The following is a 23,733-nucleotide window of genomic DNA, read 5'->3' as shown; positions in this document are numbered from 1 at the left end:
TATGTAAAAATTCATCTAAGGCATGCCATCTAAGCACAGTATGGGCATATGAAGGTATTTGAAAAATAAAATTGTATAATACTGAAAAGACACTGTTGAACTCGTATTAGTAAAGTTGCTAGTATGTTTATTTTGATTTTTTTGCATGAAAATAACCATTATTATTTATTTTAGGTCATTTAGAAAAAATAAGAATTATTTTCCAAAACTTAGTAGTAACGTTAAGAATAAAATTTCAGAGTTAAGAATTCTTTTTGAAAAACTGGTAGTAATTTAAGAATTTCACAAAACCTTATCTGGAGCTCTGCTTCCCATAAAGCTTCATTGTATTCCAGTCAGTAGTTGGGGGGAAATAGCCCGGACAAGAATTGCACTACATGTACAGTTTTTAGAAAATTCCATAACTTCACTACCAACAAAGTTTCATTGAATTCCCATAATAAGTTGCTGAGAAATAGCTCGGACAAGAATTGCACTATATGTACAATGGAAAATTTCAACGGGCCATAACTCTATGAAAAATCATCCGACGAGAACCGGCTCATAATATGCACATCTCCTCTTGGTAGTGAAGCTTCCCATAAAGTTTCATTGAATTCCAGTCATTAGTTGCTGAGAAATAGCCCGGACAAGAATTGCACTATATGTACAGTTAATGGAAAATTTCAAAGGGCCATAACTCTGTGAAAAATCATCCGACAAGAACTGGCTGATAATATGCACATCTCCTTTTGGTAGTAAAGCTTCCCATAAAGTTTCATTGAATTCCGGTCATTAGTTGCTGAGAAATAGCCCGGACAAGAATTGCACTATATGTACAGTTAATGGAAAATTTCAAAGGGCCATAACTCTGTGAAAAATCATCCGACCAGAACCGGCTGATAATATGCACATCTCCTCTTGGTAGTGAAGCTTCCCATAAAGTTTCATTGAATTTCGGTCATAAATTGCTGAGAAATAGCCCGGACAAAAATTGTGCACGGACGGACGGACACACGCAAGGACAGACGAAGCGGCGACTATATGCTCCCCCCAAATATTTTTACGGGGGAGCATAAAAATACGTTAATTTACGACTTAAACATTGTAGAAGATGGCATGTTCATACAAATATTGGTGACGGGTGGGAGAGTAGAAGAGTCAGCACATAAAAATGAACAAAAAAGAAATTGAGATACATTAAATGAAGCATTTAATTTCAGGCGAAAAATATTTGAAAAAAAAAATTGTTTTGATTGAGAATTTTATACAATTCGCCTTTATACGAATACATTTATTATTAAAATTATGTTGTGGTTTATTCTTTGTTAGACTCACATACTTTTCCTTAGCGCTAACTTAGATATAAGTTGAATTTCTTTTTTCATCTGAGTAATCATACGTTGCGTTTGTGTGAATCCTGTATAAAAATTATGAGAGATTGTAAATTAATGTCATTTTTCCTCCTTGATGTTTTTTCAAAATCTCAACACTGCAGACACTTAAAAATAAATATATTTGGTGTCTGCATTTTTCGTGGCCGTTCGATTAACCTACATTGAAAAGTCGAACTTCATGTCCTGTGTCTGTAAGTAATATTAAATACGTTGACAGAGCGAGACAGTGAGCAGACAGTGGGTCCAGTCAAAATGTGTGAAATTTGACATTTGAAAATGCATACGGTGTACATATCACTGAGGGCATTGTGTAGGGGGAATATAGATATTCAGACGGATATAAAATAAACATTTAAAGATAATAGAGTATATATTTTATCGACATAGACATTCCTATCATTTCAAATATATTAGAAAACAAAAATATTTGTGACTGATTTGTGACTGAGCATTGTGTTGTAGTGGTGGGGTCGATGAACATGCAGGTGAGCCATGAATGAGTCATGAGTTAAAGAATGCGTTTATAATATTCATGTGAATGCTTAGGCGTGCTAGATTCATAGACACTGCTGTATACGTCACTTGATTGCTGAATCGTACAAAGAGCATCTAGTAAACATTATGAGGATATAGTCATCAGTTACAGTTTGTCCAAATAAGCATAGAAACTGACCTTCCCGAATCATACAAATACGCACATGGTTTTCTAACAAATATACATAGACAAAGGTAAAATAACAACTTTAAACCAATTTTTCCTGTAAACCACAGAAAAGCATTACATGAGGTGTGCTTTAGTTGCTTGAAAGACAAACGTCTATATAATGAGTGCAAGAAAGAAACATGTACAGTACCTAAATACAAACATCACATGTTCTTGCATAGAAGGATTTCAAATAAGGTTGACCTCAGGCCTATAGATACTTCAGTTATGTGTTCTGCTAAGAAGAGTTACTTTGTTAAGCACTGTCTAGGCATCATTCTGGAGGTGGTTATTGTAGAGAACTGGAACACCTGCGCGATGTACTCCATACAAGTACCTATGTGATGACTGTCTCATTAACATGTCACAACATGACTTGTTAAGTTTACCACGAAAACAGCAAGCACATTGGAGTTGACACATGGAGAGGAAGTGGATCTGCAGATGCATGCAATTAACCCAAAAGAAAAGGTTGCCCTCGACAATGTATAGTTAGTCAAGAATGACTCCATAATACGAGTTGCCATATAACAATTAGATCTGAAGTCAAAGACATTTCATATCAAAAAGATTAAGACAATCCGCAAGCTGCTGCTGATGATGTCACGTTGCTAATATGGTTCAAAGTTGTATACCTCTAGATTTTCTTGTCAGTAACAGAAAACAGCCATATGCAATGCGAGTAGTACATGGCCCTGTTAGAAGCACCCAAAAAGTGCTAGGTAGGTACATTTCAGATTCTCTTTGCTGGAAGCAAACATATATATTAACAGTTTATACTAACAAATACAATCATTCAATTCTTAATTTACGAATCATCGATTTATATTCCTTTATTATAGTATTTTGTTGCAAAAACACTAATGTAACATTTCAGCAAAATAACTAAACACTCATGGTCAGTCAAACAAAAAGAAGCCAAAAGTTCAAAAAGCAATATCACACATTATAGATAAAAATATTCGTGACATTTATATTACATCTAAAACAAGGTTTAGCATGTGATAAATTGTTGTTGGCATAGTACCAATGTTGTATATTTGCACAGAGACGTGAAGTTGTTTTTTTACAATGCAATACGCGTTCACTATAGTGTCAGTGTAAATATAAAGTTATTCATTGGCGTCGCCCTGGAAGGCGGCGACTAGTATGTAATGCATTTTTTTCGCTTATGGGAGGAGAAGTTATTTTACGGATCAATGTATATATTTTTGTTTTAAGAATATCTTGCATAGTGGTGATTTTTTGTGTAAATTATTGTAAATAGGTACTGCATTTGTGCCTATTACATTTATTACAACATTTATTGCCAATAATGCAAAGCTAATTGTTTTAATTAATAACTGATCCACAACTGATCACGGGAGAAAGATCACAGGGACTGGGCAAATACGCGAAACTTTCTGGTTTTGTATAAAAACAAATGATGTTTTGTATAAAAACAAAACATAATCAATATATATTTATTTTGTGGTTTTTCTAATTTTCTTATTTAGTGGAGAATCAATGTAGTACGATATTTGACGACCTATCGCGCAAGCAAGTTTATTGGAAGGCGTAGTGGTACGAAAACGTACCATGTATTCGTTTATTAATAGACATATAATAACGATCGCTATACACAACTTCACCAAATAGCAGTTTGGGAGAGCTTTAGACTGAAGTTCTTTACGCAACAGTCATCTAAAGGCCCCCCTGTTCAATCCCGGGTTCCGGCACGAACGGAACAGTTCGGCGGCTGACAATTTTTTCAGTCAGGTTAATAAATATAAAAAAGCTTTATTTTATGTAGACATTTTAAAATCCATTTAACTACAATTTCTTACATCACTTAAATATCTTATAAAAAATACACGTGTTTTTATATTAACAAATACATGCAAACAACACATCTATTATCCATGTATTTTTATGGTTGTCTATCATAGGCCTATCCCTACCACATATAGAGCGCGAAGCGCAACACGTTTTATTGATTGTAACAATGAGTTGCGATTAAGGAAGCAGCCGCTTATCAAGGAGGAGCTGTGTCCCAGCAACCCGTTTCCCTAGAGTCAAGCATTCCTCGGAGTTTTTTTTAAGAACCACATATAGAGCGCGAAGCGCGACACTTATTCCTATCCAGGTGGTATGGGCCCTTTAGCATTATCCGACCATCACGTCCATAGTTATCTTCCTTAGAAGTTGAGAAATTTTGAAATCCTTGTTCGAAGTCCAAAATTTTCATCCGATTGTTCCCAAACTTTCACAGGTTTTTTTATCAATGAGGACCCAACTCAAACTCTATATGAGCAATATCGGACCATAAGTCCAGAATTATGTCTCTTTGAATTTAAAAATAAAAGTGAAAAACTGCTTGATTAGGTGATTATGTCAACATGTTTCATCAGATTCTTTCCAAACTTACAGTGTCTTCATATCATGAGCATTTTTACCTCATTTAAAATGAGAAACATCGGAACAATAAGTCCAGAATTTTTTTCTATTAAATTTGACAAAATAAACAATTTCCACTTGTTTAAAAGATTTCACAACTTTCGTCTGAATCTTTCCAAACTTGTTCAGTGTTTTTATATCAGTATTATTCGAACCCTATTGAAAATGATGAATATCGGAGCAATAAATCTATTATGATCTTTTACTGAATTTCAAAGTATTGTGAAATGCAGCTTCTTTATACAATTTACAGTTTTCATTCAATTTTTTTTCAAACTTTTACAGTGTTTTCATATCAATGAGTACTCAACCCCTATCGTAAATGAGCAACGTAAGAATAAGTTCAGAATCATCTCCCCTTGAAGTTGAGAAAAATATGAAATAACGCTTACAAGATGAAGCAGATTTTTAAAAACCTACACAGTTCTGTTCCATTTATGAAAACTGCACACGGATACCGGTAAAAAAGGAAACCAATGTAAATAAAATGAACTATGAAATATTTGGGTGTTACAACACAAAATCATAGATAATGGTTATTTGGGGGTTATAACACAACATCATAAATAATGGTTATTTGGGGGTTATAACACAAAATCATATATAATGGTTATACCAGTATCTTTTTCTATTTTGTTTAAAATAATCGGCCAATATATTAATATTTACAGTAGAAAAAAATCGTTCCATGTAACTTCATTGAGTGCCTTTTACACTGAAATTTCCGAAGCCCTTTGATGCTTTGCATCAATACTTATCTTGTTAATGTCATGAAATGCGTATTATTCCATAACAGGAAGTACTAAAAGTAAAAAGTTATAGTCTTTTGTTAGTACACAGGGTGGTGCGGTGGTCGAGTGGTAACACTCTGGTATACCATTCCAGAGGTCCCCGGTTCAATGGCCGGGGCACTGGAAATTTCAGAAATGCTTCAAGTGTTTCCCACCCAACTAGAGAAATACTGATATGAAACCCAGGTAATTATCGCGTGTATCAGTGCTATCAGTGCTATACACTGAGCACGTAAAAGAACCAATGGATCTATTCGCAAAGAGTTAGGGTATCGCACCTGGATTCCTTGTATCCCAATACTGTCTCTTCTGCTTGCTGTCTCTTCAGCTAAACCAAAGGACCCCATTAGAAATGTCAGTTTTTTTACCTTATATAACAGACCCCGAATATCGGCGTTTTCCCATAGCAATCTAGGCTGTGTTTTTTCCCTTTCCGGACCAAAAAATTCCCCTAGCAGAAGCTTTTTCCCCTCCATAAAACAGTTGCAAACAATTGAATTTAACAACAGATTCGCTCGAAATCGTACAAAACACTGTTTGGTACCAATCCAATTATGGTTTCCATCCCGTACATGCCGTAAGAAGATACTTGTCAATTCTTAACACGGCCCAAATTTTTCCGCATTATCAGAACGCAAAAAATAATTTTTACTGTAACACCGGCTATATGTGTACTACGTCATACTACGTCATTCGTATCTGCGTTTCATACTGGTTCTCTGCTTTGTGCGTGAATATAAGGTTGAATAAGACGACGTAGAACCATCCAAACGTTCGCATCCGCTTTCGCTTTCTGAACTGTCAAAATGTCACCCCAAAAAAAAATAAAACCCTGTCAAGATTAATTAACTTTGAAAGCTGCATTTGGAATTGCCGAAAGTCATAAACATGTAGCATCATCCTAGTTTTTAGTTATAACAGTTTCTTTCAAAATGTTTATAAATCATTAAAAATTTGTTGATGTTTCAAAGTTTTTTATTACTAATTTAAAAACCAAAATCTCATTGTTTTTGGAAAAAAATCATTGTTTCAGCACATGTGCACTTTAAAAACTCATTGGTAAAAAATGAAAAAATATCACTGATTGAGATACAGCTTGATTGCAATATTATATACTCGTCAGGTCTTTTATTTAGCCCATCCCATCAATTGCTGTTAACATCCTGTGATTGATAAGTAAACATTTTAAATATTCAAAGTTCACTTTATTTAATGTTTAATTGTCAGGGCCAGACAAGTTATTGACAGAAGAGGACATGGAAGCATTAGTGGAAATGTTAAGGGGAAGAAAAACAGGGAAATGCCACTGTAAAATTGTCTAATGAAAAGTTAATTAACCAGAAACATTGATCTATCAAAAAAATAACAGTCTTTTTTAACCCATTTAACAGTAAAAGTAAGACTCTTAACATTTTACCCATTAAGGAAAAAACACGCACAATTTTTTCCCCAAAGTGGAAAATCGCGCATGAAATTTCCCCCATGTAAGGGCTAAAGGCCCCATCCCCACCAACCCCCCCAAAAAACCTGTAAGTGCTTGCACTTTCATGGGTTATCCTTGACTGCAAGGTCAAAAGAAATACATAAATACACATACAACATCCCACATTAGTCCAACTTTGGAATACACCACAGCAGTGAGGTATTCAAGCAAGTTGACCAGCAGCCCTAATGCGCTACAAAGAAAAGGAACATACGCCTTAGAGGCATGGGCACTGTTAGCAGGAACAGTTTGAAAGTTATGGCCAACATACTTTTCTTATATTAACCACAAGAGGGGGCAATCTTTTAAAATAAACTTATTACAGGTCCACCATACGATAAAGCACACCAAATATTTAACACTTGGACCTATTTCAAAGAATAAGATTTTAAACTTTGTTTATAATACAAGTCTATACAAACTATTTGAAAACTGGGCATGGTTACTTTTGACCCAAGGCACAGGATCTGAATAAACTAAGAAAAGGAAAAACATCAAAATGTAAATATCAAATAAACAATTCCTGACCTGTGCAATTTCAAAGATTTGTGATTTGTAAATAATTTGATCACCAAAGCTTGAAAAGTTTTGACATGATTTGAAAAAACTACGCAGAGGACAAGTGTTTACACACATCCCACCCAGATTCTAACTTGCTCTTGATATTGACAAGATAAACATTCTCATCAAGTTTCATCACGATTGAGTCATAGATGTTGCCCCTGGAAAGTTAAGGTTTTTTTATACTTTTATCTGGTGACCTAGTTAGAAGAGGCAAATGGCCCAGATTGAACGTCTAAGTATTGTCCAGATGAAAATTCTAACCAAGTTTAATAAAGACTGAGTCATACATGTGGCCTCTGAAGTGATAGTAATGTTTTATTGACTAGGTGAGCTAGGTTTTATTGCAGGTGACCCACATTTAATAACAGCTTAGGCATTGGCAAAATAAACATTCCAACCATCACTATTGCATAATAAATATGGCCTCTAGACTTGTAACAAGTTTTTTGCCAAAGACTTGACCTAGTTTTCAGACGCATCTGACCCAGATTCCAACTTGGCTAATTTATTGTATAGATTGAGTAATAAATGTGGTTCTAGAATGATAACAATTTTTTATTTTTTATTTTACCTAATATATAGACGCATGTGATGCGGAAGCGAGACGAGATATTGTCAAGAAAAACGATTAGTTTCATCAGGATTGAGTAATAAATGTTGCCTCTAGAGTGGAAACAACATTGTTTCTATATTGAATCTGGTAACCTTATTTTCAGACTCAGGTGACCCAGATTTAATCTCAGCCTAGATTTACCTAAGACAATTACTCTAACCAAGTTTAATTAAGATTGGTTCATAACTGTTGCTTCTACAGTGGCAACAAATTGTTTTTAAGATTTGACTTGGTGACCTAGCTTAGGACCCTTGTAAGCCAGCTTGGACATTTACCTAGATATTGTCACAATTTACATTTTGATCAAGTTTCATGATTAAAGAGTGGGGATTGAATGTGGCCTTAAAAGTGGTTAAATACTTTTTTCTAAGCTTTGATCATACGCATGTGACCCATGTTTGAACTCGGCTCAGCTTCTGTCCAGATAATCATTCTGTCAAAGTCTCACCAAGATAAGATGAAGCATGTGGACTCTAAAGAGTGCAAAAGTTGAAGAAACTCACTGCACACCAGACACTCCTTAAGCTCTTGGCCCTACGGTTTCAGAGTGTGTTTTTTTTTAAATTACTTGATACATATAAAGAAAACAAGTAACCCCAGGGCTGTGCCAATGGCGACTGCAGATGACCCTTGCTCAGGAGAAAAGATTTTTTTAAAATTGGGACGCATGCATGCACTGATAGTCAACTGAAAACAAAGTATCCACATAGATCCCCATCAGCACTATGTACTCAGGTGAGCTTAAATGTTTCACAGCAAAACAGCGAACAATCAACAAACTTTAATGACGATCATTTAGTCTGCAAATGTATTTTTAACAGCTTTGCACCTGATCATTCTTATTCTGATGTCAACAAGCTATTTCTTTTAATTTTTATACCAGCAAAATAAATTTATTTAAGGATGGTTGCAAATCCCTTGATATACAGTATAAACATAAATAATAATTATGTGTATTGTATTTATTTTTATTAATAACTTTACAAACAATGTGTAATTTACTGTTTATTGGTATTATTTATTTATTATAAAATAAATAAAATTGTTTCGGTGGGCGGGGGGGGGGGGGGGTAATAATGTATATTATATAAAGTATCAGGATTTATGTACGCTATTGTTGTAACACAGAACTTGTAATAAGCCATGTTACCAGTAAAGGCCATCAAAAGTTTCAGATAGGTATCATTTTTCAATAATATTTTTACAAATACTTTGAAATAAACCCAACTTCTTAAGTATTGTATTTGTAACATTTTTTATTTTGTGTTTTGTTTGATGCAATTATTTTTAGAGATTGGAAAAAAATGGGTGGATTAAGGTTATTTGTCAGTATATTGATTTGATTTTGTGAATATTTATTATTAATGTTTATATAAAATGTTGTCTATAGATTGTCTATTTACTGATAAGACTTTTTTTTTGTATTTTTAATTGATAAACATTTTTATAAATGTGCAATTTTTAGATGGTCGCTTTAGCGACCGTCTAAAGTGCTTAATGTGAAATTCAGGTCGATACGGCCTAGGTATGATTAACCCAATACCCAATATCCTTCGGAAAACCTGTAGTGCGTTCAGTTACAGCGAACGTTCGCTATAGTTCGCGAACGGTCGCGAACGTTCGCTACTGAACGCTCGGTTCGCCGCGAACGTTCGCGAACCGAAGCGAACCCTCTTGGGAGGTAGTTCGCTATAGTTCGCTAGCGAAACCAAGATGGCGGACAAATAAATATGTTGTATTTGTTCAGTGTAACTTCGATATTGTTTCCTTTTTTTTGTAGTACAAAAATGAATTGAACAATAAACAAAGTGTATATGAGGTTTTGGGGATTCCGATAATGACGCCACGTTTGCGCATCCTCAAATTTTGGCCGTCAACACTGCGGCCATTCTGCTTTTGTTTGCGTTTGATGATCCGCATCGTGATAAGATTTCAATCATATTCGCGACCCTTTTTAAGAACAACAAAACACTCAGAAATTGAAATTCTTTCAGATTAAATAGAATCCAATGAATGAACACAAATAAGGACGAAAACAAACAACAAATTGATTGATTTTATGTAATCAACATAAAGAAACTATTTGAACCTATATGTCCGTAAAAACTTACCTTGTTGCAGATTAACTAAATCCTCTTGATACATGTAAATGTTTTTATTTAATTGTTCACACCAATTTTGACACTCCTTATTTCAGCATGTTTAACCACCCATTGTTTAATTGCCCCTTCATCACAAACCGATTATCTCGATATGATCGGATACTGTCCAGACAATTACTAAGAAAACAGGGTGTCATAAACCCAGGGACCTATATTTGTATGACTCAGTATGGGGTCATTAACCACATGTGTCTGGTCATTAAACACAATTGATGATACCTCTGTGTCATCTCTTGGCATATTAAGCCAAACACTTAACAGTTGCTTTAATAAAACATTTGAACATATTTAAAAAATAGGCGTACATTTGTCCGAAATGGATTAACAGGAACTATTAAGTATGTATATTAACCAGTTTAAACATAACACTTAAGTGTTTTATAATGAAATACATTTAAAATATTGTAGAAATTTACTGCTACACAATTATCGTATTTAACGGGTACCTGCAAATGTAAACTCCGATGTAATAACGTGTAAAGATCGTGCGTTTTTGCAGTGTTCGAAACATCATCGTGAAAACAAGCAATCGCGTTTGATCATAATACGGATATAAAATACTTGGGTAAAATAAATGTATAGATTAAGGTATAATAAAATGCCAGATTTGTATCCCTCATTATCACTACAAAAGAGTTTTCAATATAGATGTGCATTCAAAGACAGTTCAATTCGCAAAATATGAAGGTGTTTTTTTCCATTTGAATGCTAAAATTTATTAATATTTTCATTAAATGTAAACGAAACGAAAATTCATTCAATGTAAAAGAAAATTACAACTACATTTGAAGATTGTAATGTATTGCGCTATTTTAGGGCTTTGTTTTATAACTGATTCAATGCACCTCTTACACTAAATTTCGATCGCTAATGAAAAATAACACTATCGCATCCACACCACTTATAATTATAATCAAATTATTATAGGTTTTTTATTTTTGAAATATCTGTTAGATAAGTACTTTCTGTGTTATTAGCGATTTCCGCCATCAACATCGCAATCAATTTTCTGGGAGCCGCCATCTTGAAACGTTCGCGCCGAACTTATCGTTCAATAAGACCGAATCGCAAACGAACCATCATTGGCGAACGTTCGCTGTAACTGAACGCACTACTGGTTAAAAACATTTAAATATAACAATAATATTCTCTAAAAAATGTAGTCTTGCTGTTTTGAAATAAGGTTTGGAATTTTGTTTTCTAAATAACTTAATTCAAAACAAAAGTTTAATTATAGTGTTTTTTACTTGTTAGTCGCATATTTACCGCATTATAATGTGTGTTATAATAGGCAAACCATACATTAGTGAAATTCAATCTGCCTTCGCACATAGAAGGAATGGGTCAATTAGGTGCTGCGTTTCCTTTGCTTACTTCAGTTAGAGGTCAATTATTTACGTAATAGCAATCACTAGGCTCCGGCTTCAAAGGAATTGCGGCGCGTTCTTACATAATAAAAGTCGTAGTCGCATGGTATTTGCGTTTTGCGTCCTATTTGGTCACGTGGTTCTTTTTCGCGGGTGTTTTGGCATTCATGATATGAGGCTATTAATAGATGCGCCTGTCGATAAACAAAGGAAAGTTTACGGGTTATAACAACGCAATAGGTTACGCTCTCGCATACAACTCAATGACGTAGTACAGGTTGTAAATTGAGAGATTCGGGAAAAAGTTGACGCTTATTTATATTCTCAATTTATAAAACGTTGAACATAAGTTCAACAATAACTTCAGCGATACGATAGACAAAAAAAAGTTTCATAATTGCTAAACCCGAATATAACAAACAATTTATAATAATAATAATACGAATGCAATAGTAGAAGGTTAGTAGAAGGTTAAGCTTGTTTATATTCACAGTTCTCAATACATAGCCAGTTGGATATGAGTTCATCAATTACTACAAGCATACTATAGGCAACCTCGAAAATGCTTTTTAATCGCTAAAACCGAAAACAACTTAATATATTATATTAAATATATTTATAACAATAAATGTCTTTTAAAAATTTAGTCGGCGTATACGCTGACTTTGAAATAAAGTTAGCAATTTACTTTTCTAAATAATTAAATACAATTAAACAAAAGTTAAACTATTGTGTTGTGTTTTTCACTTGTGAGCTGCATATTCACCGCATGAATTGTGTGTTAGCATTGTCAAACCACACATTAGTGGGAGTAAATAAAAAATATACTACGGGAGAGCACTTCATATGTGCCCTCATATGCCTTGTAATGAGTTTTTTTTCTTCACTATCGAAATATATCGTATGTTTATATTTGATTTAAACGCAGTTTTCTTTCGACACATTTAAATCACACGTCAATAGCGCCGTCATGCGAAAATGGGTCTTATGCGTTTCGGCAAGCGTTTGTTAAACCCAACATGTGCTTTTGCGCAGTCAGGCCATAGGCGATGCTGTTCGCTTTAAAATCACTCAATATGTTATGTTTCTCCTTACCAGAAGGAGGGATAGCTGAGTGGGCTATTTATATGATGGGCGCATATGGAATAAGACCCATTTTCGCATGACGAGGGTCATAACAAATCTCATTGCGAATTGAAAATGCCACATTTAAGAACAATGCTTTTTGATACAAAATTGAATTGAAAATAGCAAACTTGTTAATAATGGCAGCCTATCCACACATTAAGGAATGATTTCCAGACGTGCTGACCAAGTACGGCAAACATTGTGGTATGATAATTAAACGATTTTCTCTTATCGTGACACTATACTATTTCGCTAATGATTGTTTTCTCATCTTGGAGGCGAAAGTGAAATTCTGCGAGATGGATTGTAACGCGTAATTGTAACAGGGCCACAATTTGTGTCGTTTGAGCATACAGAGAGTTGTCCGGAATTACAGAGAGTAGTCCGGAATTCCTTACACTGAACAGTGCTACATCCTTTGAATTGAGCACATACGCAGTGATGTAGCAAAAATTCAGAGGTTGTATCTCGAATCAGCTTATTAAATATTCGAAAATTTTCATGCGTGTCTGTTGGCGTTATGTAAAAGTCACTAAGATGAAAACTGAAACAGCTACGCCTAAAAGCGCATTAGTGCTCTATACCTATGTTTATGTTAGCGTTGTTGACACCGTGTGAACTGCTCGGGTAACAAGTAAAGCATAAACAGCAATGTTTATATACTTTTATTCCTCCATATACAAGATACGAAGATTATTGTATATTTTGAATTTGTATATGGTGTCAAAAATAAAAAGTTTTGTACACGGAACTTTCATTATGAATTTATATTCTTGGTGAGATAGTCATTTGATATTAGAAAAAAATATTCCTTTAATATGATGGTGACTGCAAATTTTCTTTATATTAAGTTATCATTACCATTTTCATCATACTTTCTATGCTTTCAGAACTTCCAAAAAGCATGTTGTTTTTATTTTGTCTTAGTTATTTCTATGAAATAATAAGGATGATAAAAAGTGCACACAAAACTCGACCCGTGCGCTATGACACACACTATATAAAGTTGAATGGCGTGTGTTCATTTCAAACTTGCGATTGATTTTCAAAAATGAATTGCGTGTTAAATTATGCAATAGCGAACATCTTCAGAACTTCAGCGCTTTGATTAAATATTGTAGATAATTGACTTCATTATAGAGCCAGGATGTATATCCCGGTCTCATGTTTGACATTAACATATATTGTAAGTAACATTCGTATGAAGAGTTGTGATTGAACTTTTTTTTAAAACAAACTAAATGAGAAAATATATTTAAAGCTTGATGGAAAATCTCACCACACATCTCCCCAGGCTGTTGTGCTTGGGTAAGTGAGAGTGGGGGGTATGCCTTTGGACAGCTGATGAACTATGTTGCTGATTGCTTCCTCTATCTTTACTAGCACATCCTCTCTGGCAAACCTTGCAACAAATAAAACATAGGGAAATGGTAGCCAACTGGATAAGTATGAATAACAAGCAAATTCGTTGAATTAATATCCCCCACCAATATGCTTCTGGACACAAAAGTGTTATATTTGACACTCAGCTAAAAAATCTTTTTTTTAAGATACAAAGGGCCATAACTCTGTTATTAACAGATGGTGTACAATGCCATTTGGCATGCACCATCTATGGCAAGCGGTTCGACGCATAATCCCAAGAAACTAGGTTTCTCATGAGAACCTAGGTTCTCAAAATGAGAACCTAGGTTCTCAGAATGAGAACCTAGGTTCTCGCTTGAAGATTGCACATGGCATCAAGAACCCAAGTTTTCAAATGAGAACCTAGGTTTTTCATGAGAACCTAGGATCTCATTTGAAAACTTAGGTTCTCAGAATGAGAACCTAGGTTCTCAGAATGAGAACCTAGGTTCTCAGAATGAGAACCTAGGTTCTCATGAAAAACCTAGCTTCTTGGGATTATGCGTCGAACTGCTTGCCATATCCGTGGTTTTCATTTGGGAACCATAGGTTCTCTGAGAACCTAGGTTTTCAGAGAACCAAGGTTCTCATGAGAACCTAGGTTCTCTGAAAACCTAGGTTCTCTGAGAACCTAGGTTCTTCTGAGAACCTAGGTTCAGAATTACGGGTAAACTTGCTCGTTTGGAATACAGGACATATATTATTCAGGGCGCAGGATCAATGGGGTTCACATATGATTACACACGGGCTGGACAGAATGAAAACACGCCGTTAAGAACTTTATTTTTGCAGATATCTGAAGTTATTGAAATATGTTTGCAAAGTCTTTATTGCATAAGTTTTTCTTGCAGTGTTGCTGATATCTTACGATTGAATAATATATTATTACACATTATCAATAGAGATAAAACTTTTATTTATACCATAATGATTGCTTACAATATCACAGACATACTTAAAATAGAAAACTGTACCATACAGTCGTTTGAGGCCCGAACAAGGGAAGTGAATATCTGAAACTCATTTAATGCTGTAACAATGTATTATGTAACAATTGATCTTAATTTGTTTCAAATTTTAGTGTCAAAATAATATTTACAATTAAAGATGTATTTTATAAACAGTTTAATTTTTTATTAACGTGTTCGGACCAATGTCGACCGATTTCTTATTTCATTCCTCAAGAAGTTTCCTACAAGATTCGTAGAATATTACTGAGCATTGTCTGAACATTGTTAAAAAATGTTCTTGGGATGTATCATGCACGGTTTCACGCCTATTTCTTATCATTTTACACATATGCTGCCAGCGTGTACAAAGCAATGGGAGACAACTGGAGGTTAATTATGGCAAGCGATTCGACGCATAATCCCAAGAACCTAGGTTTCATGAGAACCTAGGTTCTCATGAGAAACTAGGTTTATGAAATCCCAAGAAACCAGGTTTCTCATGAGAACCTAGGTTCTCATTTGAAAACCTTAGTTTACGCTTGAGAACCTAGGTTCTCATGAGAAACTAGGTTTTTCATGAGAACCTAGGTTCTCATAGACACATAGAACTTAGGTTCTCATTCAGAGAACTTAAGTTCTCGTTTGGTATCCTAGGTTTTCACAAGAACCTAGGTTCTCATTTGAAAACCTAGGTTTTCATGAGAACCTAGGTTCTCATTTGAAAACCTAGGTTCTCATTCTGAGAACCTAGGTTCTCATGAGAAACCTAGTTTCTTGGGATAATGCGTCGAACCGCTTGCCATACACCATCCTCTTATCCATATATATACTCACACCAAGTTTCAATGAAATCCACGAAAGCACTTCCAAGATATGGCTCCGGACACAAAAGTGCCGGACGGACAGACGGAAAGACGGAAGGACTGACAACGCCAAAACAATATCCCTCTGCCTGTGGCGGGGGATAAAAAGAGAGTACTTAAGGCCCCTAAAGGTGAAATATTTGTAATAATTTCCGACTTGACTTTCCCAAAGAATTAGAATGTAGAGAAAATAAGAGGGATCAAATTAACAGGAAAGTGTACCCAGTTTACTAAAAACAAATATGAAAAACATGATGATGACAGGGCATAAACTATATCCTTATGTAAAAAGATAACGTCAATAATTTTACAACAAAACTTGTTTGCATGTCTTATTGAAATTTGTAATTTTTATAACCAAGCATTATGGAATAAACCCGCTTTGAATAAACGAACCACACATGAAATAATTGAATCACATTGATTGATAACTGTGAATTTTTTTTTAAATGAAATATTAAAGGCTTTTCTTTTTCAAAATAAGATATAAGAGTAGACAAAAAAAAACATCAACCGTGATCGATTTCATGATAAAACATAATAAACCATTACAAAATGTGATTGGAAACTCAGGAAAGTGATTTCAACCAAGTTCATACTGAAGTGTAGAAAACCTAGAAATGCAATCATTTTATTGCAAAACAGGTTTGTGTATATTATTGCAATTTGACATTTTTCTTACAACCCGTTATGCAATAAACCAATTTGCAATAGAATTATAACACATGTATACATTAATTCAAAGGAAAATGCACATTGCCATTAGACACTGTGCAAGTGATTATTTTTGCTTTTTTTTGTTACTGCCTTTTGTCATTTGGATTGGGAAAAATTTTGACGTTTATCGTAATTTCTCTTCTGCTTGCCGCCATCATGGAGGATGACATAAAAACAGGCATGCTCTATTGTGATACTTCGACTATATTAGCAATATAGGGATGTGTAGAACGTAAATTATCTGCTGAATTCGCGAACCAATACTTAGTTCAGTTGTCGTTAGGGGATTATCCTGTTCGTTATAAATTTCACTGAAGTAAACAATATTTAATTTATGGTACCACATTAAAATTGTTAATAAATTTTGTTTAACAGGCCATGGTCATATTCATGTGTTGGGTAAAGAATGAATGAATACAATGTTGACATTGAAATTGTATAAACTTGCTTTAAGTAAAAATAAAACCTGTATGTCTCCCTTCTTTTCAATCTTTCATCTTATAAACTTACTGACATCCCTGCATATGTTTGAAAAGAGTAAAACATATTTGTAATATTAAAATACATTTTTTTATTATGGCTATTTTGGAAATTATTCCTTTTATGTGGACCGCAAATTAGCATGAGCATGTTTGTCAAAACAAGGGCTGTTTGTAAAACATGCATGCCCCCCATATGGGCTGTCCGTTGTAGTGACAGCCATTGTGTGAATATGTTTTTGTCACTGTGACCTTGACCTTTGACCTAGTGACCTGAAAATCTATAGGGGTCATCTGCCAGTCATTATCAATGTACCTATGAAGTTTCATGATCCTAGCCATAAGCGTTCTTGAGTTATCATCCAGAAACCATTTTACTATTTTGGGTCACCGTGACCTTGACCTTTGACCTAGTGACCTGAAAATCAATAGGGGTCATCTGCGAGTCATGATCAATCTACCTATCAAGTTTCATGATCCTAGGAATAAGCGTTCTTCAGTTATCATCCGGAAACCATTTTACTATTTCGGGTCACAGTGAACTTGACCTTTGACCTAGTGACCTCAAAATGGATAGGGGTCATCTGCGAGTCATGTTCAATGTATCTATGAAGTTTCATGATCCTAGGCATAAGCGTTCTTGAGTTATCATCTGGAAAACATTTTACTATTTCGGGTCACCATGACCTTGACCTTTGATCTAGTGACCTCAAAATCAATAGGGGTCATCTGTGAGTCATGATCAATGTACCTATGAAGTTTTATGATTGTAGCCATTAGCGTTCTTGAGTTATCATCCGGAAACCATTTTACTATTTCAGGTCACCGTAACCTTGACCTTTGATATAGTGACCTGAAAATCAATAGGGGTCAACTGCGAGTCATGATCAATCTACCTATCAAGTTTCATGAAGTTAGGCATAAGCGTTCTTGAGTTATCATCCAGAAACCATTTTACTATTTTGGGTCACCGTGGCCTTGACCTTTGACCTTGTGACCTGAAAATCTATAGGGGTCATCTGCGAGTCATGATCAATGTACCTATGAAGTTTCATGATCCTAGGCCTAAGCGTTCTTGAGTTATCATCCGGAAACCATTTTACTATTTCGGGTCACCGTGACCTTGACCTTTGACCTAGTGACCTGAAAATCAATAGGGGTCATCTGCCAGCCATTATCAATCTACCTACGAAGTTTCATGATCCTAGGCATAAGCGTTCTTGAGTTATCATCCGGAAACCATTTTACTATTTTGGGTCACTGTGACCTTGACCTTTGACCTAGTGACCTGAAAATCAATATGGGTCATCTGCGAGTCATGATCAGTCTACCTATCAAGTTTCATGATCCTAGGCCTAAGCTTTCTCGAGTTATCATCCGGAAACCATTTTAATTTTTCGGGTCAACGTGACCTTGACCTTGGACCTAGTGACCTCAAAATCAATAGGGGTCCTCTGCGAGTCATGATCAATGTACCTATGAAGTTTCATGATCCTAGGCCCAAGCGTTCTTGAGTTATCATCCGGAAACCACCTGGTGGACGGACCGACAGACCGACCGACCGACATGAGCAAAGCAATATACCCCCTCTTCTTCGAAGGGGGGCATAAATATCAGTTAGTGGATTCTCCCAGGGCTAGATGAAAGCATGGAATTGATATCTCACCTCAGAAAATAACCAAAACGTTAAAAGATAAATAAAATATTCTAGTATGATGTTAACGCAGTCATTTAAACAAGTGATTGCTCGATCTAAAACCTAACTCTTTAAAATTCTTTTGGGTTATTTTGTCTTTAAACAATTTACATTGTATTGGTTTGTTCACTCACTGTACATATTTATATATATAATTAATTTAAATAATTAAATTTATATAATGTGTTTGCCAAGCATTTAAATGTGCAGACATTCAAGACAAAAAGTAATCTAAAAAGACATCTTATAAGCGTTTGCCGGTAAATGAGGTAGCACCTACAATCATATTATATTGTATAAGATGTAATTAAATAACAAGATAACCGCATAGGGGTTGCCATCGCTTGGCAGTGGGTGCACTTTTTTTATAAATTAAAGCTTGTTAGAAGAAAATGTTTAAGTTTTATATTAGAGGTCACAGTGACCTTGACCTTTGACCTAGTGACCCAAAAATAGGTGTGGCGTGTAGAACTCATCAAGGTGCATCTACATATGAAGTTTCAAAGTTGAAGGTGGAAGCACTTTAATGTAGAGCCTATGTTATAATTTTATATTAGAGGTCCCAGTGGCCTTGACCTAGAGACCCAAAAATGGGTGTGACGTGTAGAACTCATCAAGGTGCATCTACATATGAAGTTTCAAAGTTGTAGGTGGAAGCACTTTGATTTTAGAGCCAATTTAATGTTTTAGCACGACATAGCGGACGGCAGACGCTGGACGACGAGCTTGCTATTTCAATACCTTGGGTTTTCTCTGAAAACAGCCAAGCTAAAAATTGAGATAATAAATAATAATAATAGGAATCTTCTTTCTGCTTGTTTTTATTTATTTTTTTTAATATGTGTGTGTGTGTGGGGGGGGGGGGGGGTTCTAAATGGGATTTTTTAGCATTTTGTGCAGGGACTAAATGGGATTTTTTAGCATTTTGTTCAGGGAATGGGTCCGTTTATTGTGAAAATATAAGTGGATCCGGTTTTTACACAGTCTGAAGAATAATCAGAAATATGTATACCCCTTTGAATTTTAACAGCAAGTTTGTAAAGTTTTTTAATCGGAAATATTATAAACTATTAATTACCTCATTCGTTTGGGTTTGCTTCTTTCATCGGGCGTTTCCATAAGCATTCCATCACATTTATGCATCAAATCTGTATTTAATTTGTGTTCCAAGCATGCAAACCTTTGTAAAGAAAAAAGTCGGCTGCTATTTGTTAGTTGTCTCCCTTTTTAGTGGTTCGTTGATGTTCAACCGGCTACGTGTTAAATATATTCATGATACAGTAAAGATCCTGATGTTGAATAGATCTGAAACAAAATAATTAAATAGTGGACCTGCTGTGATAAAGGCGAGTAATATATAAAATGCGATTTGCAAACAGCGAGTTATTGTATTATGTTGCGAGTTAATGATGTTTTAACCAGTATCCATTATTCTCATAATATCGGCCCTCCTCATAGTACTTATTTTGACTTTAAGGAAAACACCTCAAAAAGTGCTGGAATGTTAAAAAAAAAAATTCAATTTTTGAAAGTTTTAATTTATTTGATGGTTATCTATGACTTCATTTGATGATTATTCTCACACTTTTCTGTGTTCATTGGAAAGTAGGTTATGTTTATTCCAGGGTGATGCTATGCTTTTTTAATTACGTAACACACAATTATGTTAGTTTGTTTATGAATTAATTCACTTCGAGACTTTTCTAACGCAACACTTTTCAAGCTTGAATATCTCTGTTACGACTAAAGATTTTGATTTAAAACTGTACATGTGATGATTTGAGTACTTGCTGTGCAAGAGCACGATAAAATCATCTATTCTTGATGATCGGATGCTTGACCCTGCTTTAGCACGGAGGGTAGGTATGGTTTCATATTTGTGCACGTGGAAATGTTGAAACGCGATACAATTATAATTTTATATAAATTGCATTATTCTATGTAGGTTCATAAACCAAGAAAACATTTACAACATATTTAAAAACAATATGGATCGTATGAATATTATGGAGCGCAAACGCGCAATCGGCATGTTGCAAGCTACCTACCCCACATTGTAGTCTCATTTATAAGACGCGCAAAGAATTTAGAGATACTTTTTATATGGGCTAAATTCTTTGGAACGTCTCACCGTTGAAGGACCTTTTTGTGGTGGAAACCAGAAAGTTTAAATTTTCATCAATTTGCGTAAAATTGCAAAATAACATTACCAACTCATTCAGTTTTAATTCAGAAGTTCATTTTTACATCAAATATCGTCGATTCGAAGTTAGAAAGGCATAAATTCTTCAGTTAAACTTCTGCTTAAATCGCAAAACAATCACTGACCTGTAGCCATGTCATGAAACTGATTTAAATATGAACCAATCAGAAGAAGGCATTACGGTGTAACGTGTACGCGTAATTTTATTTACCATGCGCTTTTAACACCGACTTTTACCTAACTAGATCTTGTATGCTAATCTTTGTCGATTTAATAAGCATATGTTCAAAACAGATATGGTGCAGTTTCTATTCACTGTTCTAAGTTTCAGGAAGTGTTTATGCATGTCTTTTTCGCACCTCTGTCTGTGTTGTTTTATGTACTTACATTCTACGTTACAAAGGACGGTATACTGTACGATCTGTATCAATATTATTTATGTACAGTATAAAAATTAAAGATGTACTTTATTTCAGAACTTTTTAATTGTCAATTTAGAAAAAAAAACAATGCTAAATTAATCCAGAAAAGTATAACATCGGTTTACTATGTAACGCGCTGCACCACAACAGACGAACGCAAACTGTATTTTACGCTGTTTATTCTTCCACTTTAAACCAGATGCTTTACATCGAGGTCGTGTTATCGATTTATATCTACACAGCGAGCGAATCGAGAGATATTGAAAAATTGAATAGTGGTTGGATTTAAATTGCTCAGGCGTGCAAAATTCAAAGTGTCATTACATAATTTTTACGGAACATTATCGAGAAATGAATTATCTACACAGGTATGTAAATATTATTGCAATCCGTTGTTATTAAGTGTCTTATATCGGGGCTTGAATGTTGCGCACAAAATCCTTGCGCAACAATATAGACAAAGAACAAAAAATTCCCACCACATAATTGGTCTTTCACCCTTTGTACGCTCCAAATATTACCCATATAAAAAGTAGCTTAATATTTAAGAGCGTCAAAAATTTGGACTACCCCACATTGATGAATGATTTTGTCGTGAGCTTGCACATATCGAAATAATGACCACGTGTACAATGCTAAATTTGAAACTTATCTCATAATTGAGATCTTCCAGATTGAAAAGGGTTTCGTAAGAAAAATCCCCAAGTGCGTGTTGCGTTTGAAAATTCTCCAAGTATGGTAGCTCTATCAAATGTTTTATATGTCGCTTATTTAAAAAAAATGTAAACATATTTTAGGAACAACATCAGCAAGAGTTTCGTTTTTCCACTTATATACTGTTTTTAGAATAAGCATATGCGAAAAGTAATAAACCTGAGCAGCCAATCAGAAGGGCAGATATTATGAGAACGATTGTTCATGATACGTGTTTGTGTCCCGGTTTGTGTTCGACACTAACGGGAGTCCGGGAGTCCGAGACTCCTGGAAATAAGACTCGGACTCCTTGTTTTTGTGTAAAGGCAGTCCGTCGGACTTCTTGAAAATCATCTTTCAGTTATAAAAATATCCATTGATTTACTTTTTCGTTTCTCAAGATCGGAATGTCCGAACTTTTGCACATCCGAAAACAAATGTCACTCATCATTTTGCTTGAACACATCGACAAAAAAAAACATTCCGAATTATTTAATTTTTTCCCCTGTCGCAGTCCTTGCGTGTAGTAAAAAGGGAACTCTAGAACTCCGAATCTAATCGATCGTGGCCGTTTTTTCCTCTGCCAATTTTGCTAAATTAAACTATCTTTCGCCAAACAGTCTCTCTATATCACTATAAAAAATCATCATGATACCCGAAATTATGCACGTTCCATGGATCCAAGCGACTGGAGATAGAAAATGCGTGAATAACCACGTGTCGCTATCAATCGATTATTTCAGAGGTTTATTGCAGTTCGTTGACCTTGATAAAGCGTTTTAACAAATTATCATTGAAATCATTACACAACTATGAATGTTTTGTTGAATTATTCAATGAGCATAATACAAACTTTATTCCGAAACACACTTCCGAATTTTAATGTTAACGCGACGTTAACAAATACTATCTTTGAACAAATCAACAGTGCTCATGTATGTAATCCTTTGTTCCGATAAAAAGCGCGCGAAAATTATGCTGCATGTACAACGTCACGTCAGCCGCATGGAAAGCGAGGGTGTATTGATTTTTGTATACACACCTTGAAGCGCAGAGAACATTACGATCTTTCAATTTTGATTGACAGTTTCGTAGTTAATTTTAATAAAATTATATGGCGAATATTTTTTAATTGACATTTCATCTAAATTAATTTCAAATCAAACACGCTGTATCTTTATCATAACGTTCTTTAAGATAAGTAGTTATTGAAACAGTTATTGTACTTTATACATATTAAACAGACAATCCGGACAAAACTGGAATTAGTGTAAGGCGTTTTGAAAACACGCTTAGACTGCCTGTAGACCTTGATGTTTTGACAAAAGTGATTAAAATGTGGGAATGCAACTCTTTGTTGATGTGGTCAGTAATGACCGGTAATACTTTGTTCTGAATCGCATTATTGTTTAAATTAATAATTTCTTAGAAATATTATGGAGCAAAATATATATATATAAAGCAATAAAATATATAGGACCGTTACACCCGTAAGATGTGAATCATTAACTATGACACTAACAAAACATAATTCTCCGATTATGATGTTTAACCCGAATCCCAATGTTTACAATCAAGCATACAGTCAAATAAATGCATAATTAACAAATGTATATTGTTTAGACTTTACAGTCATTAACTTAAATTATATAGGAATGGGTTAAATAATGTTGCCATGAGAGA

General features: G+C 34.7%; 1 protein-coding gene across 2 annotated transcripts in view; it reads right to left on the bottom strand.

The window, feature by feature from the left end:
• LOC127862919 (meiotic recombination protein SPO11-like) overlaps nt 1–19,996 on the bottom strand; it is a 75,948-nt gene extending 55,952 nt beyond the window's left edge. Inside the window, exons 1-2 of one of the 2 annotated variants that reach the window (XM_052402194.1) lie at nt 19,811–19,996; nt 13,903–14,025 (exon numbers count right to left, since the gene is read on the bottom strand). In XM_052402194.1, the coding sequence (XP_052258154.1) occupies nt 13,903–14,025; nt 19,811–19,875 (188 nt within the window). In that variant the 5' untranslated portion in view covers nt 19,876–19,996. The remainder of the gene's footprint in view (nt 1–13,902; nt 14,026–19,810) is intronic. The other variant, XM_052402195.1, reaches the window with a different exon arrangement.
• Between the last annotated feature and the right edge of the window lie 3,737 nt (nt 19,997–23,733).

Source organism: Dreissena polymorpha, chromosome 16, assembly GCF_020536995.1.
Source record: "Dreissena polymorpha isolate Duluth1 chromosome 16, UMN_Dpol_1.0, whole genome shotgun sequence".
Lineage (NCBI taxonomy): Eukaryota > Metazoa > Mollusca > Bivalvia > Myida > Dreissenidae > Dreissena > Dreissena polymorpha.
The sequence above is the reverse complement of the archived record's forward strand: the minus strand, read 5'-3'. Positions and strand labels throughout refer to the sequence as shown.